The sequence below is a fragment of the Triturus cristatus genome, chromosome 7 (assembly GCF_964204655.1).
Source record: "Triturus cristatus chromosome 7, aTriCri1.1, whole genome shotgun sequence".
Lineage (NCBI taxonomy): Eukaryota > Metazoa > Chordata > Amphibia > Caudata > Salamandridae > Triturus > Triturus cristatus.
The window spans coordinates 57694969-57720887 of NC_140590.1; the positions used below are offsets into that span (position 1 = coordinate 57694969).

At 42.8% G+C, this 25919-nt stretch overlaps 1 protein-coding gene across 6 annotated transcripts in view; it reads left to right on the forward strand.

The window, feature by feature from the left end:
• The window catches only part of LOC146808799 (guanylate-binding protein 7-like), a 343610-nt gene that overhangs the window by 191347 nt on the left and 126344 nt on the right, over positions 1-25919 (forward strand). For 5 of the 6 annotated variants that reach the window (XM_085615617.1, XM_085615619.1, XM_085615616.1 and 2 more), the window contains 4 exons: positions 1820-2035; positions 2318-2430; positions 2708-2842; positions 25619-25675. In XM_085615617.1, coding sequence (XP_085471743.1) covers positions 1820-2035; positions 2318-2430; positions 2708-2842; positions 25619-25675 — 521 coding nt within the window. Of the gene's footprint in view, positions 1-1819; positions 2036-2317; positions 2431-2707; positions 2843-15747; positions 16444-25618; positions 25676-25919 lie in introns of those variants that run through there. The other variant, XM_085615621.1, reaches the window with a different exon arrangement.

The window sequence follows — 25919 nt, forward strand, 5'->3', positions numbered from 1 at the left end:
AAATACTTATCTAACTCCTTTCGGGAACTCACCTGCCTCATATACTTGCTCAACCTGTGCCTCACTGCAAGTGCACAACCAGATGCTTCAACCATTACATAATGGGATCTGTGACAGATTAAGTGCTATTTCATTGCACACGGACATGGCATGTCTTGTTCATTGAATTTTTTATATTGTCAGTTAATAAATGTACTGTTATCCCCTTTCTACCCTCCCTCATCCTCTCCCTTTGCTGGCCATTGTATGTAGGCGAAAGACCTGTATACTCTTTTAAAACAATAAAAATTGCTACAACCCTAAAAGCAACAGGTTACCAAAATGTGTTCTTCGGAAATTGGTCACATGCAACAAAGTTTCGTTATTGCTAGTTGTATGAATTCAGCTCTCGGAAATACCGGGAAGTGCAAGCTTCAACTCTGATGGTTTCCAGTTGTCCTGCAAGCGAAAACAAAAACAAAAAGTACCACAATCAGAGCGCAAGCAGCACAGAAGAACACTTATCAAGAAATCAATCAGCACTTGGTCGATGCTCCAGGAAAAAAACCACAAAGTGACTAACTGAAGCCAACAGACGCTGATGCGCTCACCAGTGAAAAGGAAGAAAATAAGATTGACAATGAGCCAACCAATTGTAGGTAATGATCGGATTAAAAGCACCTTTATGGAGAGCTTTTAAAAAAAATGTTTAAGAAAGAATAGATCGTTCTAAGCAACAGCGCATGTACTGTCTCAGGCAAGACCTAAATATAAATACAGGATACAAGTTGTGAGTCTGTACACAGCAGTTCCAAATAAGCTCTGTATTGCTCTGGCGCACGTGTCGGCAGTGACGGAAGGATTCACAAACGAAGGTCCAGCTAAGCAGAGGAATAATAATAGATTTATTGGATTGACAACATAGCCAGTTGCAGATTCTTGAAGTCCAACCACCCCATGAATCTGGTTCCACAGTCCATACAACTGGATCCCAAAGAACTATACGGTCTAGATTGCCCTATAAGATAACATCACACTAGCTCACCACAACTGACCGAATCCTTTTTCATAACTTAGCTCTTTCCATAGTTAAAGAAACCAATTGGTGGAGGTGGGGGCTGAGAAATCCAACAAGGGTGCATTATCATTACTATTGACCCATTAGGCAATCATCCCATCCGGAGGCTCACATAACTTTCTGACAGTGGCAAACACTCCAGTGCTGACCCTCTGCAACTCCAGTCTATTACTGATACCAGTCGCTCCCTTTATTATAGACCCCTTATCGTCTCCAGCCTGTCCTTCTCATCAGTCTTGCTTATTTTTCATTAGGCCTGTCCTCCCTGCCTGAAGAATTCCCACTCACACTGATCCCATCATCACCACAATGGGGCAGTAGCTTACAATTTGCATCACTCTGTTTATTTATTTACTTTTGACATATTGTAATACATTATTCACAAAAGCATCCCAATTGCAGGCTCACTTGAGAGGTTGGTTGCTGCATTGGCCCTTGGGTCTATTTTAGACTTCTTTGCGGCCCCTGCTCAGTGGCTTAGCACACTCTGAAAACTCACTTTGGAGTTCTTGCACCACTATGGTAGGTGCTACCCTGGTCTGATAATGCTCTTTTTTGTACACATGCATGAAAATTGTGCTCTATAAACAAGAAAAGTACTTAGGAAGGATTAGTGCTCTATCATCGCAGTAGGACAAAGCAAGGACTCAAGAACATTTGTAAACTTGAGCTTAATTTTAAGATGTAATAATTGTGTAGCAGTGTTTGCAAATAGATTCCCTCTGTCGTTAGTTACAGTAGATTTTTCAATTTGTTTTACAGATACTGATGTTCCTCTTCAAGGCCACAGACTCTTCCCCAAGCGCAAACTCTTCCACTTCTCCCATCCCTCCTCTTCTCTGGGCGATCAGGACTTGGATATGCTTCCACAGGATGTGTTGGATCCCTACTTCCAAGGGCAGGTGTCAAGGTTTTGGGACTATGTTCTCAGCCGTACGACGAAGACTACACTTGGGAACCGCACAGTCAATGGAAAAAGTAAGGAATCAAGAAAGACTATTTTTCCAAATGCATGAAAGTTGCAACCTTTAACGTGCTCTTGACTCCTGAGTGAAGGTGGCTGAGGTTGGATGTAGAGTAAATGACCTGAGAGAGGTGTGAACAAGAGATCCAGCGTGCATGGTAAACCAAGCTTCAAAACGTAACAAATGTGAAATGCAGAAGTGTTGAATTCTAGTATCCCAGATGTAGTTTGCCTGAGATGGGCCAGAGTAGTGTTGCCTGCAGATTGGTGGATTAACTTATCTTCTTCTCTTGCAGTTCTAGCTGGTTTCTTTGAGCACTATGTAAACTGTTTAGCTCGTGATGAAGTGATTGTCCTCAGCGAACTTTGTGGCTTCTTTGAGGAGGACATCTGCACATTCCAGCAGGTGGTAAGTTCTGCTCTGTCCCTTTTGCCTCATGCCTTTCGTCTTCTATAGAAGCCATATTTAGGGAGCACTAGTGTGGTTGTAAAAGGGCTTGAGTCCCATTGACATATAAAACTTGTCTCAATGGCGCTGGGGTATGTCTACTACTGGCTCGAAGATCCTGCATATAGTGAACGTGTGGCTGTACAATAGTTACTGGATCATGGGCTTCTGCTCTAACTGTTTTTGAGCTTCTTTCATCTTCTCTCCGAATATTGATAAAATTACTTCAATTTCCCAGGATCAAGTAAACAAATTGAAAGAGAAAAGAACGGTGGAACCACGACGAACGTTTAATGCTTGCCAACAGTCTCCTGAGACAACTCCACAGCCAAAAAAGATAAGGGCATTACCCCAGCTGGTGCATGAGCCACAGGTACGTTCATGCCGACCGCCGGCTTAGAATATTGGGCAACTCCTCTTAAGTGAAACGTTGTATATAATATGTCCTAAACTTCCAGATTTTCCTCAGGTTCCAACGTTCCTTTGTATGACTTGCCGAAGAAGGAGACCACTGAGTAGCTTTGATGACTTTTGCCTCTCTTCCTTTCTTTAAGGCCCTTTGAGTGTTAAATTGAAAGCTCAGAAGTCACAGGTATGAATTGGAATTTCTCTGGGTGCTCCAGAGCGATAGTGGATCTTGGTGCTAGGCTTGGAATTCTTGGAGCCTTCAGATAAAGCGATCAGGAAGGTTACAGGAGTGTTATGTTGGGAGAAATACACTTTTTGTGTTTAATTAGCATTACCTTCACAAGTATGTTATGGGGGAGTCCGTGTAGGTAGCACTTGGATAAATTGAATACAGTGTGACAGATAAGATATTCTGTTGATCTTCCGTGGGCTATTGTTGTCGCACAAAAAGTTATTGAATTATAATGTCCTACAGGGTTATTTTATTGGGGCCCCAATAGTCCCCTAATGTTAAGAAACACAAGTGGCTTTTTCTTGTTTCTGAATTAAAAATGTTTATTATTCAGGAAATAAGAATATGAAAACAAAAATTACACAATATAATGGTTGTCAATAATGCTAAACTAATTCCAAAGCATACTTGAAACTAGAATTTAGAATAGATGCCAAGAATCCTTATGCTTTCTGTAGCAGTGGTTTATATTGTTAAGCATAACATTTTGCATGAATAAGCAATCTGCTAACCTGCTACAGTTTGTCAAAAACCTGCTGAAAACCGACATCCCTCTGGCTTATGTACCTGGTTGGAGAGAACTGGTGTTGAGCGCAGAACAGCAATGCATCTCTTCTGGTTTTGAGCTGCGCTTTTATTTCAGCAACAGTGACTCAGCAGCCTCTCTCACTCTTCCCTTAAAACATATGGCCAAGCTCCTAATTAGGGTAAATGTTACAGGCCACCAGTCACTGAGCCAAGCAGTCGCTGACTATGGGCAAGCAGTGCGCTGCCTTGCAGATACGTAAGGAACTGACTGTTACCAGCTGGCTGCTCAAAAGCAAGACACTACCTGGAGATAAGCAGAGCTCTGGTTGCCACAAGCAGACACTGCTTGGAAATAAACAGCATTGGTCGCCATAAGCAAAGCACTGGTTTGACAGAACCCAATAGTAGAGAATAACAAGCATTTGTATTGCAATAGGTCTCGCATTTGTGAGAGTTGGAGCTATTGTAAATGGCAATGCCTTTTATTCATTTGTTTTGAAAATCTGCAAGCGGTGCATAAACACGCACTTTGTACTTATAGTCCTTGCTTACGTGAAGCAAGGCTGGCAGTAAAAGAGACTGCCAGCCTTAACATGGACTATAAGTACAAAGTGCTTGTTTACACACAGCTTGCAGGTTTTCAAACGCATAAATAAAAGGCATTGTCATTTACAATGCCAATATCTCAAACTTTCGCAAATGCGAGACCTATTGCATTGCAAATGTTTGTTTTAAATACCATGCAACCTACCTTGCAGGCTACCAGGCTCACACAAGCTGGTCTACATTTAAAAGGGAATTTGTACCTGTCCAAGGGTTATGCAAACAGGTTGCACTGCAGGTTCTCCACTGCAGCAGCCCGGCTACAAAAGGTAGGACTGAAGCCATGTTTCTCCAGCTACTATAGTGGATGGCACAACTGGTTCTGCCCTCCATAAGCAGCATTTAACTTCCAGGTCCTAAATACACTTTCTACACCATATACTGGGGGCTTACAGGAAAGTTAAATGAGCCAATTAGGAATACGCCAATTTAAGTATGTTTAAAGGGGGAGCAATGGGACTCCATTTCTGGTTAGCAGGGGTAAAGAGCACAGAGTTCTAAAGCCAGCACAAATATAGGGTCCAGCAAAAGACGAAAAATCTGGGGTGACTATATCGAAAAAACAGATTTCCTACCGGCTTATAACATTCTTCAAGAGTCAACTGAGGCCTAGCTTTGTGCCTAGTTAAGCAACACGACAGAGCAATAACTGGGAAATATTTATAGACTATTGTTAAGCAATGCACTTCATGCTTATTATTGTGCAAGGCCATACAACACACATCAAGCAATGACGGAAATGTAAACATGCTATTGCTTAAGTGTAATTTATGCATGCTATGGAATCAAGCCATTGAAATTTCCCAAAGCAATGACTGTACTTTTTATCCAGTAGACACAGAGGTTTGCTATAGCAGCATATGCTTCTTATCCAATAAGATGACACTTGTAGGCCTAGCAACACCACGAATAAGTCCAGCATATACCAGGAACAAACACCAGCAAAAGGTACAGCTCATTTAATTTGAAAAGGAAACTTTTGAAAATCTGCGACATATGTAGATGAGTTGCCTGCTCCCATGCGGATATTACCAAATAATGTAAATAGTATTCTTGTATTTACATTTATACAGTACATCCTATTGTTTATACAAACATCCCTGAGTTCAGCAGAAGCAAAATACATTTGTGCTGAAAACAGGACATTCACTAATTTTGAAGGATCTACCACTAGAAGCGCTGTGCTCCTCTCGTGGGGGAAATATTATGTACCAATGAATTTTGCCAACTATTGAGTCATTCATTTTATTTCAATGGTTGATAGTACAAAACATAAATGGATGCAGAATCCGACACTCGCCTCTACGTGGTAAATCATAACCTAAGCTATAGCCCCACCTCTGGCTTTCTAAAACTAAGAATTAAGCCACATTAGGGGTATGTTTTTGTGAGGAGTCAAACACTTAAATAAGGTCAATATAAAGCTATAAACATACTGCAAATGTCTATTTGCACAAGTACATTAAAATCAGTGTTCAGTGTTAACCGGTTCGTCCACATTTCCTTGCCAAATCGAGACATCATCAGATTCAAACCATTGGAGTATTAGACCTGTCTGTGAATGTTGTTTCAAAAAGGAGGTGCTGGTGTAAAGTGACTATTGGCGTCACATTACATCTCACACCAAGACAGACCGCATCAGCAACGTTTTAGAATGCATGTTGCTGGCGAATGTTAGAGGTGCAAGACTGGGTAAAAGAAACTGTTTTTCCCATCGCTGGGAGACCCTTTAAGGTTTTTTTGGACAGAACAGCAGCGGATCAAAACCACAGAAAAAGCATGTTTGGGGGCAATAAGCAAAAGCACTAGATTTCGAAACACGAGGAAAACATGACATTTGCTCGATGTTTTTTGCAGATGGCTTTAGCAACAACTAGTTCCAAAAAACACCACAATTCTGAGACATATTCTGCCCACATTGGCGCATCAGTCCCGTCTACTGAATTTTCATATAAGCTTATTTGCCACTCTCTCTGGCCAGTCTCTAAATCTGGCTTCTCTGGCCTTCATGAATCCCCTACCTTCTCTTTTTTTCAAGAATGACCCCTTTCCTCCAAATCATTAACCTTAAGAGTCGCCATGAGCCCAATTATAGTTGAAAAAGGTTGTGTGCACTGTCGGATTCAACCCACACACCATTCCTCCTGTAACCACACAGGTTGCCCTCTAACCTCTCTCTCCATTGGCTAACTTTGCCCAGATCCCAATCTTTGGACTGCCCCTTCATTTATATCCTGCACAGACATGGCTAGTCCTCTCTCTTCCCACCTACACCATACCCCTCTAAGCTCCATACCTTGCTGTTGGCGCAGGTCACGCTCCACAGGGCTCCGTAGAAGATGGGCAGCAGCGCCATGATCATCAGGCTCCCGTAGGCCAGTGCCGTCCCCTCGGAGGAGGCCGGCAGCAGGGCAGATGAGTTGGAAGCTATAGGTCAGAGTCATTGATCAGCGATGTCTCCGCCATGGTTGGAGGTTCGTGGGGCTGCGGGGTCCAGAGAGGAAGGTGGGACTGCGGGGTCCAGAGAGGAAGGTGGGACGGGAAGGTGCTGCGCCGAGGCTTCTTGGAGCTCTGTATTAGGGCCCCGGGCAGGGAAGAGACTGTTCTTTCAAGCTCCACTGCTTTTTGGTAACAGTAAGGCCACGTTACCTAAACAACTAGGAAGTGACGTCCCTCCCGGATGAAGTTCACAACTTTATCTAATACTGAACATAATTAGTAGTGCCACTTTCTCGTTTCTAAGGGCCTGTGCCCCTCGCCCTTCCAGTCCTCTCTGAGTCACGGCACCTCCTATCACCTCATGTGATAAATATAGGAAGACAGTATTTGAATAACGTCGGCCGCGCCGGTGATTTTAATAAAGTCCCCTCCAAGACGGCCTTTGTCTCCCCGTTTGTGTATAATTAACGAACTGAGCGAAAACATTAATCTCGGCTCCAAAAGGCGAAAGTTGTGTCGGTTTTAAACGGTTAGTTCCTCGTCATGGGCAGCGCCGCGTACGACACCGCCCCATCATCTGCCCTGTGCGCGCTTAGTATTGCAAGAGTAGGCTCACGGAAGTCTACAGGTGCCCCTCTGGCCGCAGCAAACAGTTAGCGTCCCCCCGCCCCCAAAAAATGAAGATTTAAAGCCCATAAGGTTAACCCATCTAGGCACACACACCTATTTTACGGTACATTACATCCCTACACACAGACTCTTTCGGGAGTCTTGCTGGGAGTGGAGTGGCGGGAGGGATAAGGCCAAAAAGTTAAACTAAATAGTGTGTTGCGCTTTCTCTTGTGTGGTGGCGGCCGCGTGTGAGCGTGCCGAGTTAAATCTCCAGTCCTGGTCGGCGGGGCCTAAGGGTGACAGGGCGGACACAAACGCCACTTCCAAAGAAGCGGGACAGAAAACCAACGACTATAGATCTCGCCAAGGCGAGCAGCGCATGCGCTGCAACGCAGGCGAGACCTAAAAAGCAGTGCAAAATAAATACATATCTTATAGCTAAGTATGTGTATGTCCTACATAGCATTAAGGGGTTTTACAGCATTATTAATCACTTACAATTCATGACCTAAAAAATTATACACAGAATTATTATGCGCCTCAAACAGTGTAATCGCTAACACATTCTAGATAGCACGAGCCTTTGCTTAAAACTACTGAGGCATGGAATGAAAAAGGCATGTGCTTTTTAAAGAAGGCAGAGAAAAACATAAATGCAGCAATCCCATGAGGTTCATGATAGCTGAATAGCTGGATTCTGGATCACTTGGCTCTTGTACGGAAAAAAATAAATGCAGCAATCCCATGAGATTCATGAATAAATGCAGCAATCCCATGAGATTCATGATGGCTGAATAGCTGGGCTCTGGATCACCTGGCTCTTGTACGGCAAAAAATAAATGCAGCAATCCCATGAGATTCATGATGGCTGAATAGCTGGGCTCTGGATCACCTGGCTCTTGTACGGCAAAAAATAAATGCAGCAATCCCATGAGATTCATGATGGCTGAATAGCTGGGCTCTGGATCACCTGGTTCTTGTACGGCAAAAAATAAATGCAGCAATCCCATGAGATTCATGATGGCTGAATAGCTGGGCTCTGGATCACCTGGTTCTTGTACGGCAAAAAATAAATGCAGCAATCCCATGAGATTCATGATGGCTGAATAGCTGGGCTCTGGATCACCTGGCTCTTGTACGGCAAAAAATAAATGCAGCAATCCCATGAGATTCATGATGGCTGAATAGCTGGGCTCTGGATCACCTGGCTCTTGTACGGCAAAAAATAAATGCAGCAATCCCATGAGATTCATGATGGCTGAATAGCTGGGCTCTGGATCACCTGGCTCTTGTACGGCAAAAAATAAATGCAGCAATCCCATGAGATTCATGATGGCTGAATAGCTGGGCTCTGGATCACCTGGCTCTTGTACGGCAAAAAATAAATGCAGCAATCCCATGAGATTCATGATGGCTGAATAGCTGGGCTCTGGATCACCTGGCTCTTGTACGGCAAAAAATAAATGCAGCAATCCCATGAGATTCATGATGGCTGAATAGCTGGGCTCTGGATCACCTGGCTCTTGTACGGCAAAAAATAAATGCAGCAATCCCATGAGATTCATGATGGCTGAATAGCTGGGCTCTGGATCACCTGGTTCTTGTACGGCAAAAAATAAATGCAGCAATCCCATGAGATTCATGATGGCTGAATAGCTGAGCTCTGGATCACCTGGCTTTTGTGCGGCATTCCTATTCAGGCAAATCCTCAACAAAAACTCCACTTTATCCTGGCCAGACATAAAAGCCATTCTAAAAATGTAAGCTCTGACCCCATGCTTACAGCTATCTAGTGAACAGTCCGCAATGGTCCAATCTAATGTAAAATGAAAGTTGTCGACCAGCAGATGACATTCTAGATTTAACAGAATCTGCTTTCTGACATGTAAAAAGAATTTCACCCAGGCAGACACACAGAATATATGCTAATTGCAGCACAGGAAGACACCAAGACAACGGTTGACACAAGAGGAGTAACCAAAGGAGACCCACAACAGGGTCTGCCCTTAAACCACCTGAAGAGAGTAGTGGTTCATTGCAGTATTCTTATTTTATCAATCAATAAATGTATAAAAAGAATGATTAGGGTCACGTAAAACAGTAATCAAAACAGTTGAACCAAACCCAATAGGCTTATAGGCAACAGTGGTTTGTAACATTTAATTCATCATAACAGTACTCAGATGATCGCACGGTGCAGAAATTCGTGAGGCAAACAAGAATGTGAAAACACAAGAGGCAATGGACCATAAAAAATTATTGTTTTTATCATTGTTTAGATAGACTTAATCATGAGTATCCAAACAAAAATTGTGAAATCATTCATGAAAAGCCCAATAGGCAATAGTGTTGTCAGCGTTTCGACCCATGAAAGTTTAAAGAGTCATCTTCAGGACAAGAGTATATTGAGTGCGAACAGGAGCCTCTTGGCATGAAAAAGGAGCATACAATAATTGAGTTATGACTTAATATAAAATTGATAATGCATTGGCTATGTCCCAAAAGAAGTTAGTCACTAATGTGAAAAAAGATCCCTGATTTCTGGAAAGTTTTTAATAAAAACCAATTAATGGGTACAGCCTGAGCTGCTGAGCCCAACCTGTGAAGTTGCGGTGTGATCTGAGCCCGATCTCTGAAGTTGGGGTGGCCGAGACTTGAGCCACTGAGCTCAAATAGTGAAACTGTGATGCTATCCGAAGTCCCTGCACCCAGTTGTAGTGTGACTCAAAGCTGCTGTTTGATCTGCGAACTCAGTGTACCTGAAGCAGTGGTCCACTATTCATCCAGTGAGGTGTTACCATCTGCTTGAGGATGGTCTTACTTGCCGCACCGAACCAGACTTGAATAGCCTAATCAGGGCTGCACCTGCTGGACCAGTCCTAAGCAGCTATCCTAAGCAGCTGCTGCATCATCCAGACGCAAGCACTGAGGAGGCTGAGATAAAGTGCAGGCGTGTGCTCAGCCCAAAAAAGAAGCAAGCATAGGAGGAGCCTCTTGGCTGTCCTAGAAGTATCGGCCCATTCACGGACCAATAGCGACTCGTTGCGTGAGAACCAATGAAGTGAGTTAAAAAGACTGAGCTGACACAAGAGTACGAGGTAATCTAGACCTGAGCTGAATTATGCTAGAAACAGACCTGGGGAGATAACCACCTGAAGCAAAAGGTAAGCAGTAGGGTCAATAGCGGGAAGAGGCACTGGTCTACTTAAGTGCCAGGACACAAAGGTCATATGCCTGAATTATTTTTGCAGTTTGAAATGGCAGATCAGGCCGGCTGCCAAAATGCTTTTACATATGTACAAAACACAAATTGCGATTTGGTAAAATGTTAACGTATCGCAATTTGTGTTCGCGATACAGTATTTGGAAGGGGCGTGTTTAGGGGATCTCTTCCGCAAACTGAATCTGAATGGGACGTATGAATAGTTTTCTACAGAATTACGGTTGCAAAATATTCATATTTTACCAACTCCTTGAAGGAGGGACACCTTCCTCTTTGAGAATGTGTAGCACATTTTTTTGAAGAGCAGACAGGGGTCATATGGACCACTGCCTACTCTTAAAAAAAAAAAATGAAACTTCAAAGTTTGTTTTTTTCTTATTAAAAGCATCCCATTTTCATTTAAAGAAAAGAAGCTGCAGTTAAAACAAAAAAACGATTGCTTTATTTAAAAGCAACCACAGATAGGGTGGTCAGCTGACCCCAGTAGGCCAGCATCCCTCTGATGGCGGCTATTCGAATGAGTCACAAATTGCGATCTACCTCATTTTTTTTTCTTTCTTTTTATTGAATTTTGGTCAGGCATTAATATAGCATAATCACAGTAAAACGTTAACACTTCACAGTATTGTTCCAGTATACAGCATTATAATAATCCTGAAATAATAATATCACATAGCAATCGGGTACAATGCTCCACTGTGTCCTGTACTGTTGAAGGAAATGAAGAAACAGAATAAATCAAGAAAATATATCCGTTATGACCTACAGTATCTTGCGTCCCATATTTGCATAGATTGAGACAAAGAAATGGCAGCTTGGGTCAATCAAACACATTAATTCAGACTTCGGAAATGGGAGGATATCTATGACAAACATTCTCTCGTGGAATTGGGCGGACACACATATGTGGGGGGACAGTCTTAGATAGCAGCTAGTGTGAAGGCGATAAGTGGGTCAATCCTGATGGGGAGATTACTGGTGCTGGGCTTAAACCATCAGGGCGGTCAACAGCTTGGCCTCTGAGCCAAGGAATCGCTATTCAAATTCGAAAGAGTTTCATACACTAGGATTACCGATTCCCTAATTGCAACTCAGAGTTAATCGCAATTTGGAAATCGGTATTCCTAATGTTAGTACATCTGGCCCTAAATAGCATTGGGTACATTTTATTATGAGACTCCAACGAACTATCAGGATGGACGTATCGAAGGGCCGCCGGTTTTTACACACAAAGAGCTAAATATATAAAAATCTCTAATTAGGGAGTTCAGAATTGAAGGCACCCCCATTGAGGTACGCGTCTAAAAAGGAAAACATCTTAATTGATATCAGCCTACAAAAATAAAGGAAGCTGTCTAAACGGGCCTAGGAATATTGTTTTTAAATGAAGTTTAAACCAGGTATGATGCTGCTGGTGGGATCCTAAAGTCGGGACCGGTTTGTCGCACTGCATTAGATGCCCTATCCTTGCAAGGACATTAAAACAAAATAAGAACATATCAAGCTGGAGAAGTGGATCGGAGTGCCTTTGGACTAATACTGTCCGAATAACATTGTGGCACACCATTTATCAGCCTATAAATTCTTAAAGAACGGGAGTATATAACGCTACTGTCTTGATAAAGAAGGTGTAATGCGAATAGGCCTTCGAAACGCGTTGACGCCCCTTTTTGCCACAAATCCATCTGTACGAACATTGCCCTAGATGTTGATGATCGACAAGGCATCAGGGTATATGTGTAGGAGTTTTGCCCTGGGTTATGGCGATATATGACAAAGATTACTGTCTGTTTTAAACTCTTGTGTTGTGTTTTTTAAATTATTTTTAATTGTGACTAATTGCTTTGAATATTGTGATGTAATTAAATTCTCTTTATATGACGTTTGGATGTAAATGTTTTTAACTGTGTATTTTTAAAAGAAATAAACTGTTTTAATAAATTACAATTATTACTTCACTAACTACAGGTTTTTGTGCCAATACGTTGTAAACACAAGTTTCAGCAGTGACCTTTTTGGCTGGGTGTTGTACGTATGTGGCCTGGTGGGTCAATATGAGACCTTTGTAAATAAGGTGTGCATACAAAATAATCCCAGAGGACGTCATTTTAAAATGTACATTTTATTATGTGCAGCTTTTAGTTCTAGCGTGTGTGGTAAATAATTTAATTACCGGGACTTAATTTGATACAGAACATAATAAAAATAGCTCAATAAGTAAGAGGCAGAATCCGTGGTATTAGAGGTTAAGAACGGGCTTTATTCCAATGGACGATTTCGAAATCGTGGACTCCAAGTTCCATCACCACGGAGGCTCAGGAAGTGAAGTACATACATTATTGATAATTATTCACTTTTATACAATAGGCATTACAGTGAAGTAAATGCGAGAGGCGTAACAATTGATAGTGTAGATAAGACATACATACGTAGCAAAAAGTAGGTGGAACTGGGAGTAACAAAAAACGTCATTGGTTGTGATGTCACATATGGGTGGACCTATGAAATAATTTCGCAATGTCAGCAGAAATACTTGGCAGAAATGCGCACACAGCAGCATGACGTGTGATTGACGTGCAACTAGGGGGTGAAGGGGACTTGACATTTAGCTCTACATGTGGCGACAGATGTCTAGAGGGTCAAGTCAACCTAATCCCAAATCATATCTAACATCCTATGTTTAAAGAACTATGTTATCCAAAAGAGAGGTCTCTTAGAGTAGAATCTTATTCTATACTGACTATACTGACTGTTAGTGCGTGTACAAGCGTCTAAGTGTCTACACTAGATGCGAGGGCAGGAATCTTCCATGGTAACAGGGCTATGAATTACTTGTATAAAGACAGAGAAGCCGGGCCTTTGCTCGGTAGCTGGCAGAATGTTTACTTAAGCTACTAGACAGGAATGCATTGGGCAGGGAGCGGAGCAGATAATTTCCGAAGGTGAAATACAGTTCTTGGCAGGCAGCAAGCTGATGTCAGGCATCGTGAGCCGCGCAGGGAATGAGACAAAGTTCATGGTCACAGATGCAGGCTCGGACTGGAGCTTCAGAGACAGAAAGCAAGAAAAGCTTGATGACAGAATCAGGGCCTACTCGTCTGAACTGTAAAATGGCATAAGTGAACCATATAAAGGCGGTGGCCTTTCGTATTTAGGAATGGAATATCCGGCCCATTCATGGCGGATCTGAAAGAGGACATGTTAACGGTGGACGCACATGTATTTGCGTCTTCATAACTGGAACTGGAGGGAACATACATGTACTTGTAACATGTACATAGAACCGTTGGGGTCCAAGATAGGGGACATAACTGACCAGAAAAATCCATATTTCCACATTCCCTCCTTGTCCCCTACTTGCCCGTCAAGAGATATCAATCTTCATTAATCCATTGATCTGTTCATATAGCATCATTTGTTCTTCTTTCTTCTTCCGGGATCTTGAATGAAAATCTTGATGTGGAATGCACGATGTGGCACACAGACCACAAATCGCTGGTCCACATTGCAGGCATAAGCAGCAACTGAATAGTATGAGAAGGCCAATACCTAGGAAGGATAGAACTCTCCATCCCCAGGCTGATAACACGCTCCAAAACCAACCGGACCAAGTCCAGGTGCCTGGATTCTGGTGTATCTGGCTTACAATCTTATGAAGGCGCGTTATAGCTTTATATACAGATGGCGAATTTTCTGGTATGAATACGCAACAGCTTGATCCGATGACCCTACAAGCTCCGCCCCTATCAGCCAGGATGACGTCAAGGACAAGACGATTTTGAAGCCCAACAATCCGCATGGCAGACTGCTCTTCTGTTAAATTGCCTAAGGCGGAAATAGTTTCGTTCACTACTGCTTCAAGGGTTCTAGTTAATCTACGTATCAGTTTACTATTAGTAACGGTACCTATATAGGGAAAGAGACCTTTATTGAAATCTGTGTATTTTTCCCATGCTGTTTCAGTGTAGTCGACTATTGGGAGATCTCTCCTTTCTCTATTGTGTACTAAATGAGTATTTCTGTGATAATCAGGAGGAGCTAGAAAAACAGGTGGCAAAAGGAATCCAATGTAGCAGGTACCATCCCAATCTAGAGGCAAACGTACATATGCCGTCTGACCACATATAAAATAGGAATGGCGGGAAGCTCTAAATGTCGACTTGCCTTGATCACTGAATTCTATTACAGTGGTGCATCTACTATGGCCCATATGTATGGAACCATTCTTTCTTACACATAATTCCCCTTTTACTGGAAATATTGACATAGCGGGCAAAATTGGAGTAGCTTCGGATTCGATATTTAGGATCATAAGATTAAGCGTAAAATTACCTAATCCATATACTTCATTTTCTAGATCAGTTCCTGTTCTTTTGGGAAGTCCCTCCTTGTTGGGGTGGCAGACTTTAAGTAAAACCAAGTTCAGATTTCCCCATACCCAGTTGTCTTGATAAACTGCAGAATTTGAATCTAAGGAATTAATTAAGCTAAACCATGCTCCACAGGAGCCGTTGTGTGTGAACGGGTATGGAAAAAGAGGTAGAATTCCTTTATAGTTCTGATAGGGAGGGAGTCGGCCACATATCCAACAATTTGTAGCATTGCTAACCTGATGGGAATGATGTAACATACTAATAAAAGTGTTATTGCGCAGCGCAAATCTGTATGACAATTCATGCGGGGGTAATTCACTAAAAGAATGTTCAGCAGTAATATTATAAACATGTCTAGAAATAGGATAATATATGTGCAACAATATACTTGAAATAATTATAAAAAAACTTAAGAAAAACAAAATTAATAACGTCACTGTGCAATGACTACGCAGTGATTTACAATATGTATGTCGTTTCAACATTTTTCGGCTTTTTTCTCTATTCAGATCTAAGGGATACATGTCGGAGACAAATTCAACCGCTTCACCTTGGAGAGGACTTAAACAATCAAATTTCCCGACTGATTAGATCTGAGTTTTAGTTTATAATGTCCGTGACTACTTGAGTCAACCAAAGGAAGTTTTGAGTCAATGGGTGAAGACACACGAGGTGTAGTTTTTATATCCGATGGTAGTCCATAAAATTTCTTGATATGACTTGAATGTATCCAGCCTTTTCTGCCTTCGATCTTCACGGCTGTCCTTGTGGTGAGCAATACGAGTTGAGGCGACCTCCACCTAGGATCCAGCTGAGTCTTTCGATCAAAGTTCCTCACTAAAACGAGATCCCCCGGAATTACGTCATGGGGTTTCACTTCAGTGTTGTCAGGAAAAGCTGCAGCTACCTGTGAACGACAAGATTGTAGTGCAGACATCAAGGAAGCCAAATAATCTGTCAGCATATTACAGTCAATATCAGTTATTTTACGTGGTACAGGCGTCCCCCACATATTTGGTGGTCTGCCAAAGATCACCTCATACGGAGATAGCCCTGTTCGAGAGTGTGCTACCATTCTCATGTAAAAGAGTGCAACTGGTAATGCTACTACCCAGTCGACACCTTTCTCCCTGCATATTTTAGACAATCTAATTTTCAGGGTCTGATTATGTCTTTCCACGAGACCTGCTGCCTCGGGGTGTCGGACACAGTGGAATTTCCACTGATAACCTAACAAAAGTGAAACGTGTTTCATTAGTTCGGATGAGAACGGCTGGCCGTTATCTGAGTAGACAGCACGTGGTAAACCGTACCGTGGGAAGAATTCTCGAACTAGCTGCTTGGCAGTGGTCGGGGCAGTGTAATCTGATACTGGGTACGCTTCGGTCCAACGGGAAAGAGCACAGACAACTACGAGAACATATTTGAATCCTCGACATCGTTCCATCTGGATATAATCCATCTGGAGGATTTCAAAAGGGTGATCAGGAGGCTGAAATCCACCCTGCTCTACGGGAATGCTTTTTCCTGGGTTGAACTGACAACAGATCATACAGGTACGAACTTTTTGTTTCGCTGCTGCTCGTAAATGTTTGTTGAACCAAATATGTTGAATGCTGTCTAGCATAGCTTTCTCTCCTAGATGCGCTGGACTATGGACAGTGTTAATAATGACTTGGACCATTGAATCAGGAAGGAACCACACAGATTTTTCCTTCGTCATCCATCCTTGATCTGTTTGGATCCCTCCTAATTCAGTCCATTTCCTTATTTCGTCTGGAGTAGCATGTGTCTGTATGTCAATTACATCAAGAGTGGGATCCTTAACCATCATGCAATGTGTTGGTGTCTGGACTATTGTCTTTGTCATGTCGGATGTTTGAGTTTGAGCAGTCTGTTTAGCTGTTCTGTCAGCTAGATCATTGCCTTGAGAAATGATATCAGTAATTTTCGTATGAGCTTTACATTTCATAATCGATATTGCAATGGGTAAATGTATTGCATCTAATAAGGCATGAATGAGGGGTCCGTGCTGAATGTGGGCACCGTGAGAAGTTAAATAACCTCTCTCTCGCCACAGCACGCCGAAGTCATGTACAACTCCGAATGCATAACGTGAATCAGTGTATATGTTGACTTTTTTATTTGTGGCTTGAATACAGGCTTGTGTCAGAGCGACGAGCTCTGCTGCTTGAGCGGACAAGGTATTTATGCAATTTGTTTCAATAATTTCAGTGTCTGTTGTGACTGCGTAAGCGGCTACTAACTCTCCTGTACTTGTTCTCATACATGAGCCATCTACATACAACGTCAGATCTGGGTCTGACAATGGGACATCTGTCAAGTCTTGTCTGGGTTTCGTCGTGATTGTAATAACATCAATACAGTCATGGGCTAGTGGGTCTGTTCCATTTACAGGTAAAAGTGTGGCAGGATTCAATGTGTTACAACGTCTGATTTCTATATGTGGCTGAAACAATGTTAGTTCATACCCTGTAAGTCGTGCTATAGTCAAGTGTTGTGTTTGCGTTCGATTCACAAGAACCTCTACTGCGTGTGGTACTTGAACTGTCAATGGATGTCCTAACACTATGGCATCGCTTTGTCTGATTGCTAAAGCTGTCGCTGCCACTGATTTCAGGCACGCAGGCAGAGCCTGAGCTACGGGATCTAATGTACTAGAAAAATAAGCACACGGTTTGTGTGATCCTGCTTGTTCCTGTGTGAGTACTGACAAGGCAGTACCTTCTCGTTCTGTAACAAAGAGTGTAAAATGTTTTCTGTAACATGGTGTTGCTAAAACAGGTGCTTGGCATAGAGCTTTCTTTAAGCTTTCAAAAGCTAGTGTGTGTTCCTGAGTCCAAGGGAGGACAGTCGATGTGGCTGCCTCCTGTGTTGTTAATTGAATGAGTGGTTTTGCTAGAAATGCATACTGAGGGATCCACTGCCTACAATATGAAGTGAGGCCTATGAAAGCCCGCACCTCCTTTTGTGTCTTGGGTATTGGCATGTTAGCTATTAACTGAATGCGATCTGGTGTAAGCTGCCTTCCCTCCTTGGACAGCGAGTGACCAAGGTAAATAACTCGCTGGACACAGAATTGCAGCTTAGAAGGGGACACCTTGTGCCCCTTTTCGGCTAGAAATTGTAAAACCGTCAATGATGCTTTTTCACATTCAGGTTCGCTTCGGGCGGTGATCAGCAGATCATCGACATATTGAAGCAGAGCAGTGTTGACTGGCATGTGGATACTGTCGAGTTCTCGTTTCAGTGCTTGGCTATAGATGCTGGGGCTTTCTGTAAATCCTTGAGGTGCGCGTGAGAATTTGAAGCTACGTCCATTTAAACTAAATCCGAACAAATATTGGCTTTCCGGATCTATTGGGACGCTGAAAAAGGCATTTTTGAGATCAATTACAGTAAAGAATGTTGCTTCGGAATCAATAGCTGTCAGTAATGACGAGATATCTGGGACCACAGGGAATTGTGGCACAATGCATTTGTTCAATTCGCGCAAATCAATAACCAATCGATATACTGGCGAGGCCTTCGGATCTGTTCGTTTAAGAATCGGAATTATCGGTGAATTACATACATTGGAGTCTGTTTCTACAACCACTCCTTGGGCAATGAGCTCGTCAATGATTTGCAGTAAAGCCATTACAGCATCTGGGGGTAACTTGTATTGTCGCATTCGTGGTAGTACCACTCCTGCCTTTAGTGTGACTCGATATGGTGTAATGTTCATGCAACCAACATCTGTAGGGCCTTGTGCCCATAAATGTGTGGGTAAAGTCTGCAGTCGGGAATCCATGTCTCGAGACACATAATGACCTTTGAAATCACGTAAGAACAATCTTACTCCTTCCGGAGAACAACATATTATAGCTCCTAGAGCTTTCAGTGTTTTTATACCTAACAAGTTTTCTGGACATGATTTAGTAAGCAATAAATCTGTAGTTCTGGTCAAGGGTCCTATCGTAAGTGGAAGAGGCTGTGATACTTCATTAACAATAGGTTTTCCTGAAAAACCAAGGGATATATTCTGTGAGCCTGAGAGGGGTGCCCCTGGAACTTCACTACGTTTTATAGTTGTTCGACTTGCCCCTGTATCAAGTAAAAATTTTCTATCTTGGCCTAATAATTCACTATGTACATAAGGTCCTTCTTGGTCTACAGGGACCTCGATAAGGGGTAAGTCAACTTCCCTCTCTAGGCTAGTTCATGCATATCGTTGATAATCAGGATAGTCATACTGTGCGGTCTGGTACAGCTGTCGTGTCGTGGTTTGTGTGGCGGCAGCCGGCAGCGCTGGTGCGGCTGGCACAAACTGTATAGACTGTTGTGGAGCTGGCATGGCTTGTGCATGCTGCGGTGCTCCTTGTTCATTCTGATCCTGTCTAAGTGGCCGTGGTCTTTCTTTTGTAATACCTGTGGCGATATTACGCTTCAGGACTGGGCAATCGTGTATGTAATGTCCTGGCTGTTTACAATAGTTGCATGTCCCTTTTATAGGTCCTGCTGAATCACCGGAATGTGCCGTACCCTTTTTATGTCCTTCAGCTGGAACTGTCTGAGAGACTAGCATTTTCATTTTTGTGTCTTTCATGCGTCTTTGTTCATGTTCTTGTTCCTCTCTAATTCTATTGTAATGGTACTGTAACATTTGTAACATTTGTGATGGGGTATTACCTTGCCATGTACTCTCGAATTTTAATACTCTATTCTTCACTTGGGGCAAAGAATTTTCAACTAATTTTGTCACAAACAGATGTGGGTATGACTCGCTACTTGCTTTTATACCACTATTTATACCAAAACATTTTTCGAATCGGGCATAGAAATCACTAGTGTCTTCATCTTGCTTTTGTTTACAGGCTGAGATTGCACCCCAGTCTTCCTTTTTCGTAGTTAATAAACGTGGCAGCACCTGTACTAATAAACCTGGTAATGCTTTAGTTTTGTCCCCAAGCCCCGAACCTGGACCTCGGGCCTTTTCTTCATTTTCTAATGCTGTCCAGTCTATCTTTTGGTCTCCTACCTCCCACTCTTTTTCCTTGAGTTTTTCATAAATGCCAGCAGGCATTAATACCTTCAATATTGTCATAATGTCGGGATAGGTATACTCTCCCATGAGTAACATGTCTTTAATTTCTCGGTGGAAACCCGCTGGGTCTTTATCATGACTGGGTACCACTTTCTTCATTTCTAACAATTCTATTTTCGATATGGGCGTATATACATATACACGTTTAAACTGATTGTCCTCGCCCTTTATTGGGTGTACTTCTCGTAAGGGATTCTGTCTGTCCATGTAATACATCGGTCTTTCCTTGATGGGCAATGAAACATGTTCTGGACATACAAAAAGAATGTACTGCCTTCTGGATTCTAGTATTTCCTTAATTAACTTAGTACCTGAACCTTTCCATCTATTCGTGAGTAATTCAGTCAATATATCAGGTAAGGGACCAGGATCTGAATGTTGGCTTTTATATAGTATAAGAAGTTGTTGAATCATATAAATCCCAGCTAAACGCTGTTCATCTGGGGTGAGGTTCAAAAATGTGTGTGCTATTGTATCATCACCATATTTTCCGGGACTGTCAACCCAATGAACGGCTGACCTGGCTAATTCTTGTTCATCCATAGAATCGAGTAAATGATAACCCCTTCGTTCTCGCAGTAATTTGTCAGCGGCTTGGAACGAATGCTCGGGGGACCTTATATTTATTATAGGTGTTTGGAAATTCCTGTTATTATCTGGACATATCGGACGTATCGGATCAGTAAAACATCTGGTACTATTACAAGATCTTCCTCTACCTACATAGGCTATGGTGTCTGACTGTCCTGTGGGCAGTCCTGATCCTTCCTCCTCCTCGTTTTGTTCAAACTGGTCTACCGCTAATCTCTCTTCGTGTAGGCGTTCTATTTCTTTACGGATCTTTCTGCACATGGCTATTATACATTTTTGCCTGTCATGTCTCCCTTCTGATATATTCTGGCTCCATCTGGTAAGAGTTTCCATTGTTTCCGGGTCTACCCCCGGTCGGTCTTGATTTCTGATTACGCAATTTATGAGGAAACGTAACAGTTCCCCTTGTATCTCCACTTTCTGGTATTCCATAGCTCTGTTAATACATTCAGAATCTCGCCCTGTCTGGACAAAATGATATATATTATCTAGATGCATCGTCATTCCTGGTAACTTCCCTAAATACACCGCGGCTCGTCTGATACGTAATGATGCCAGGATCATTTCGTCCTCTTTGCCGGGCACAGGGTCATATCTACAATCTACAAGAAGTTCCTTAAGCGTGCGGGAATTTATGAGTTTGGGGGTACGTGGATGTGCTGACTCTTGAAAGGTAAGTTTATTTATTCTGGGTGGCGTAGAAAAAATATTGGTAGCACCTCCCGTAGCCCCGTCTGGAGTATCGGGCGTGAAAGGATTCGTCGAACGCGATACAGCGACTATAGGTGTGGACACAGCTATAGAAGTAGCTGTAGGAACAGATGTGGAAACGGACGTGCTTGCCGGAACTTGTGTCAGGTTTTGTTGTTGTAAAGGTATTGATACAGGATCTTGGCGTTGAACCTCCCCGGCCGGCGGTCTGTGTGGGGCGGGGTTAGCATACTCGGGAGCTGCGTCATCTAAATATGAGGAAAGAAAAACATCTTCTGCGGTTCTAGGATGCCCCTTAGGATGTACCTTTATTGGAAATAATGGGGGTGGCAAGTCTTTTGGTATCCCCGCAGTAGCCTTAGGTAATCCCTCGGCCAGAAGGGGATACATACCCTTCATAAGGGCATGTCTTTGTCTGTCTACTTGTTCTGATTTTACTCGTGTACCTTCTTCAATTAATAGATTTTCTTGAACTTTATTTGAATTCTCTTTACTCTTCTCTTCCTGTCTACGTGCTTTTTCTGTGCGTCTATACGATTCTTTACGCCATAATTCAATGGCGTCCTTCTGTGATTGTCTAGCTTTCTTTTTCCATAATTCTTCCTCTACTTTCACGATGCACTCTGCATCCCAGGTCCCAGCTGCGGGCCACCTCTGACTTTCTGGTAATTCCTTAGTGTAGTCTACCCATAGATCAAGAAATAATATAGCGTCTAGGCCGTGTTTATGATACATGAAGTACCCTGGAGTGTCCCTAGGAGGAATAGGAACAGCTTCTTCGAGTACCCCTTTTCTAGTTGTGATCTGTCTTAGTTTTGAAAAGAGCGGCATATTGAAAACTGATCTGATACTTGGTTTTGAACAAACTTAATACAATAAAACACAATAATGAACAGTCATTCATACCACATGCAGGACATATCAATACATTTAACATTTAACATTTACATGAGCAACGATGATGATGACGATGATCTAAGAAAACTTAATCACAAGACATAATCCTCGACATTAACGGAATTACTCTGAATTTATATACTTGATATACTAGATGTACTGCTAAACAGTACAGATACACTGCTAAAACAGTGCAGACCGGATTTGTGTACCCAAACCCGTCTGGACCGGCACAACTTATGTGCACGCCAGAACGCCTCCCCAGTAATGGTACTCACCGGGTAGCTCGGAACGGAAGGCCTCGGAACGGATCTGAACTGAACTTGAACCGGACTGGACTCGACTCGAACACTTCGGAAACTGGACTCGACTCGGGACTTCGGAAACTGGTGGGCCTCTGTATACCTCGGATCTTGCTCTCTCAGCTAGGCTCTGGTCGGGATACTTCGCACTTCTCACCGCCTCGTCTGGGTGTTGATCGCAGCCTCAGTCGCCCCCGCTTGACCGGAGGGAGATACAGGAAATCCTGCTGGTACGCGTTGTTGTCCGTCCAGCTGTGGCAGGAGACCGGGCCTGCAACGCACCACCGGCGCGTGAGATGAGAAAGTGTCCCTGTTCGGGCGCCATTTATGTGGTAAATAATTTAATTACCGGGACTTAATTTGATACGTAACATAATAAAAATAGCTCAATAAGTAAGAGGCAGAATCCGTGGTATTAGAGGTTAAGAACGGGCTTTATTCCAATGGACGATTTCGAAATCGTGGACTCCAAGTTCCATCACCACGGAGGCTCAGGAAGTGAAGTACATACATTATTGATAATTATTCACTTTTATACAATAGGCATTACAGTGAAGTAAATGCGAGAGGCGTAACAATTGATAGTGTAGATAAGACATACATACGTAGCAAAAAGTAGGTGGAACTGGGAGTAACAAAAAACGTCATTGGTTGTGATGTCACATATGGGTGGACCTATGAAATAATTTCGCAATGTCAGCAGAAATACTTGGCAGAAATGCGCACACAGCAGCATGACGTGTGATTGACGTGCAACTAGGGGGTGAAGGGGACTTGACATTTAGCTCTACATGTGGCGACAGATGTCTAGAGGGTCAAGTCAACCTAATTCCAAATCATATCTAACATCCTATGTTTAAAGAACTATGTTATCCAAAAGAGAGGTCTCTTAGAGTAGAATCTTATTCTATACTGACTATACTGACTGTTAGTGCGTGTACAAGCGTCTAAGTGTCTACACTAGATGCGAGGGCAGGAATCTTCCATGGTAACAGGGCTATGAATTACTTGTATAAAGACAGAGAAGCCGGGCCTTTGCTCGGTAGCTGGCAGAATGTTTACTTAAGCTACTAGACAGGAATGCATTGGGCAGGGAGCGGAGCAGATAATTTCCGAAGGTGAAATACAGTTCTTGGCAGGCAGCAAGCTGATGTCAGGCATCGTGAGCCGCGCAGGGAATGAGACAAAGTTCATGGTCACAGATGCAGGCTCGGACTGGAGCTTCAGAGACAGAAAGCAAGAAAAGCTTGATGACAGAATCAGGGCCTACTCGTCTGAACTGTAAAATGGCATAAGTGAACCATATAAAGGCGGTGGCCTTTCGTATTTAGGAATGGAATATCCGGCCCATTCATGGCGGATCTGAAAGAGGACATGTTAACGGTGGACGCACATGTATTTGCGTCTTCATAACTGGAACTGGAGGGAACATACATGTACTTGTAACATGTACATAGAACCGTTGGGGTCCAAGATAGGGGACATAACTGACCAGAAAAATCCATATTTCCACACGTGTATTAAAGTAACTTTCTACATGAAAGTCAAGCACTGGGTTGGAGACTGATTTATTATACTAATGTGTGTTCAAGTGCTGAGCTTGAAGGCCCCCTATACTATCTTCCTGAGAAGCCTGTGTTTGCTCGCCATTGCTACCACGGAGCGTCAAGTGCGGAAAGGGTTTTACTTGGCCCAGTTTGACTCGGCAAACAAACTCAATTACTGTGGTTGAGGCCCAATAGCCTTTCACCTCCACTCCCCCCCCCACCCTCAAACCGGTTCCGACACCAATCATGCTAGTTTCCCCATCACTCAGTGTCTTGTAGCCATAGTCCTGTGATATAAACAAAGTCCCTGAAATCAATACCATCTGATGTGTGTCTGGGGCAATGGACCACTTTTAATCCGCCCTTCAGGTGGTCTAAAATGTTTGGCCCGCCTCCTAACCCAGCTCTCCAAGTCAGGAATCTAAGCGTAACCACAGACTCGATCCTCTCTCTAATCCCTCAAGTGAATCAAGTTCCCAGAGGTTGCTTCTGTATGAGGAAATCCTTAACTAGAATCCGACCAAAAGCTACAATTCACCATCATTGTGTATTTTCCTGACTGGAGTCTAAGCCAATGGCGTCCTAATAGGAGCATCGAACCAAGAGATTGAGAAACTAGAATGAATTCACAATTTGGCTGCAAGATAAATGCTTACGATTCTTATCGGGCATGAACTGCTCCCTTTCTTCAATGTCTACAGTGGCATCCCTTAGCTAGACTTATCACCTTCAGAGATACATGCATAGCTCGTTGTGGCATTCACGGATGTCCCATCAAGTGAGATCACTTCGATCCCTCTGGCTACACTCCTGTCTTTACCTACCTTCAACAAGTCTTATCCTGGGGGAAACTTCTCTGTTCAAACTGCAAAGATGTGGAACTCTCCACTTCATAAAAAGAACATGACTCACATGATGCCACTTTGAATTCTGGAGATCACTAAAAACCTGTCTGTTCTTTATAAACAACTACTTTGTTATAGTCACCGCAGAACGCAGATTGTCTTCCCTGCACCTTTCCCAAACACTTCATGCTGAAGCGCAATGACTCTGCAGCAGCACACTTGGAGCACGCCTGCAAATCTCATGCACTTCCGTCGACTCTTCCATCATAGTTCATGCTGCCACCACCATCTTCATAAGCTATGCACTCCTGTAGGGGGCCCAAGACCCCAAGGCAAATCCGCATGCTTGAAGACCACATCCGATGTATATAGCACATACATACATACAACTATGGTAATGTCACAATAAAATACAGCATATGTCCTGATAGAAAATTAGTGTCAATGAGCTTCTGGTGCATAAGGAGGTCTCTGTGAATTATTGCTGTGTGCTAGTGAGTGAGGAAACAAATGAGATTTTTGGCACAGTTGAACGTTGCGTACAAAGTGTACTTTTCCCAGGACATTTTTTCTAATGGTGGCATCAATGCATGATTAGCCTTGACTCACTTCTTAACACCCTGTGCTGTACACTAGTGTGAAAAATTCTGATGTAGCAAGTTGTTTTACAAGCACTCTCCTGTTTTTTGGGTTGTGTTTCTTGTTGATATCAAGTCTTGCTCTTTCTACAGAGGGAAACTATCATCCTGTCTCAGAATGCCACCACAGCATGTGCCTCGCACATCAAGGTAAGCTGTTTTGGTTTTACATTCAACTCTTGGGGTCGGTACAGATTGTCATGTTATTGACAGGAGGCTATGCCTGAACATCTGTTAGTTTAACATAGTTTGGAATAAAGACCCCATAATGTGTAGGCTGTGTGGGTAGACTAAGGAAAAATTAATACATATTATTTGCATTTGTCCTGTATTCCTGCTCGAATGAAGACATCATTTGAGGAAACCGTGACTAAGCCCTGGGGGTGCAGACATG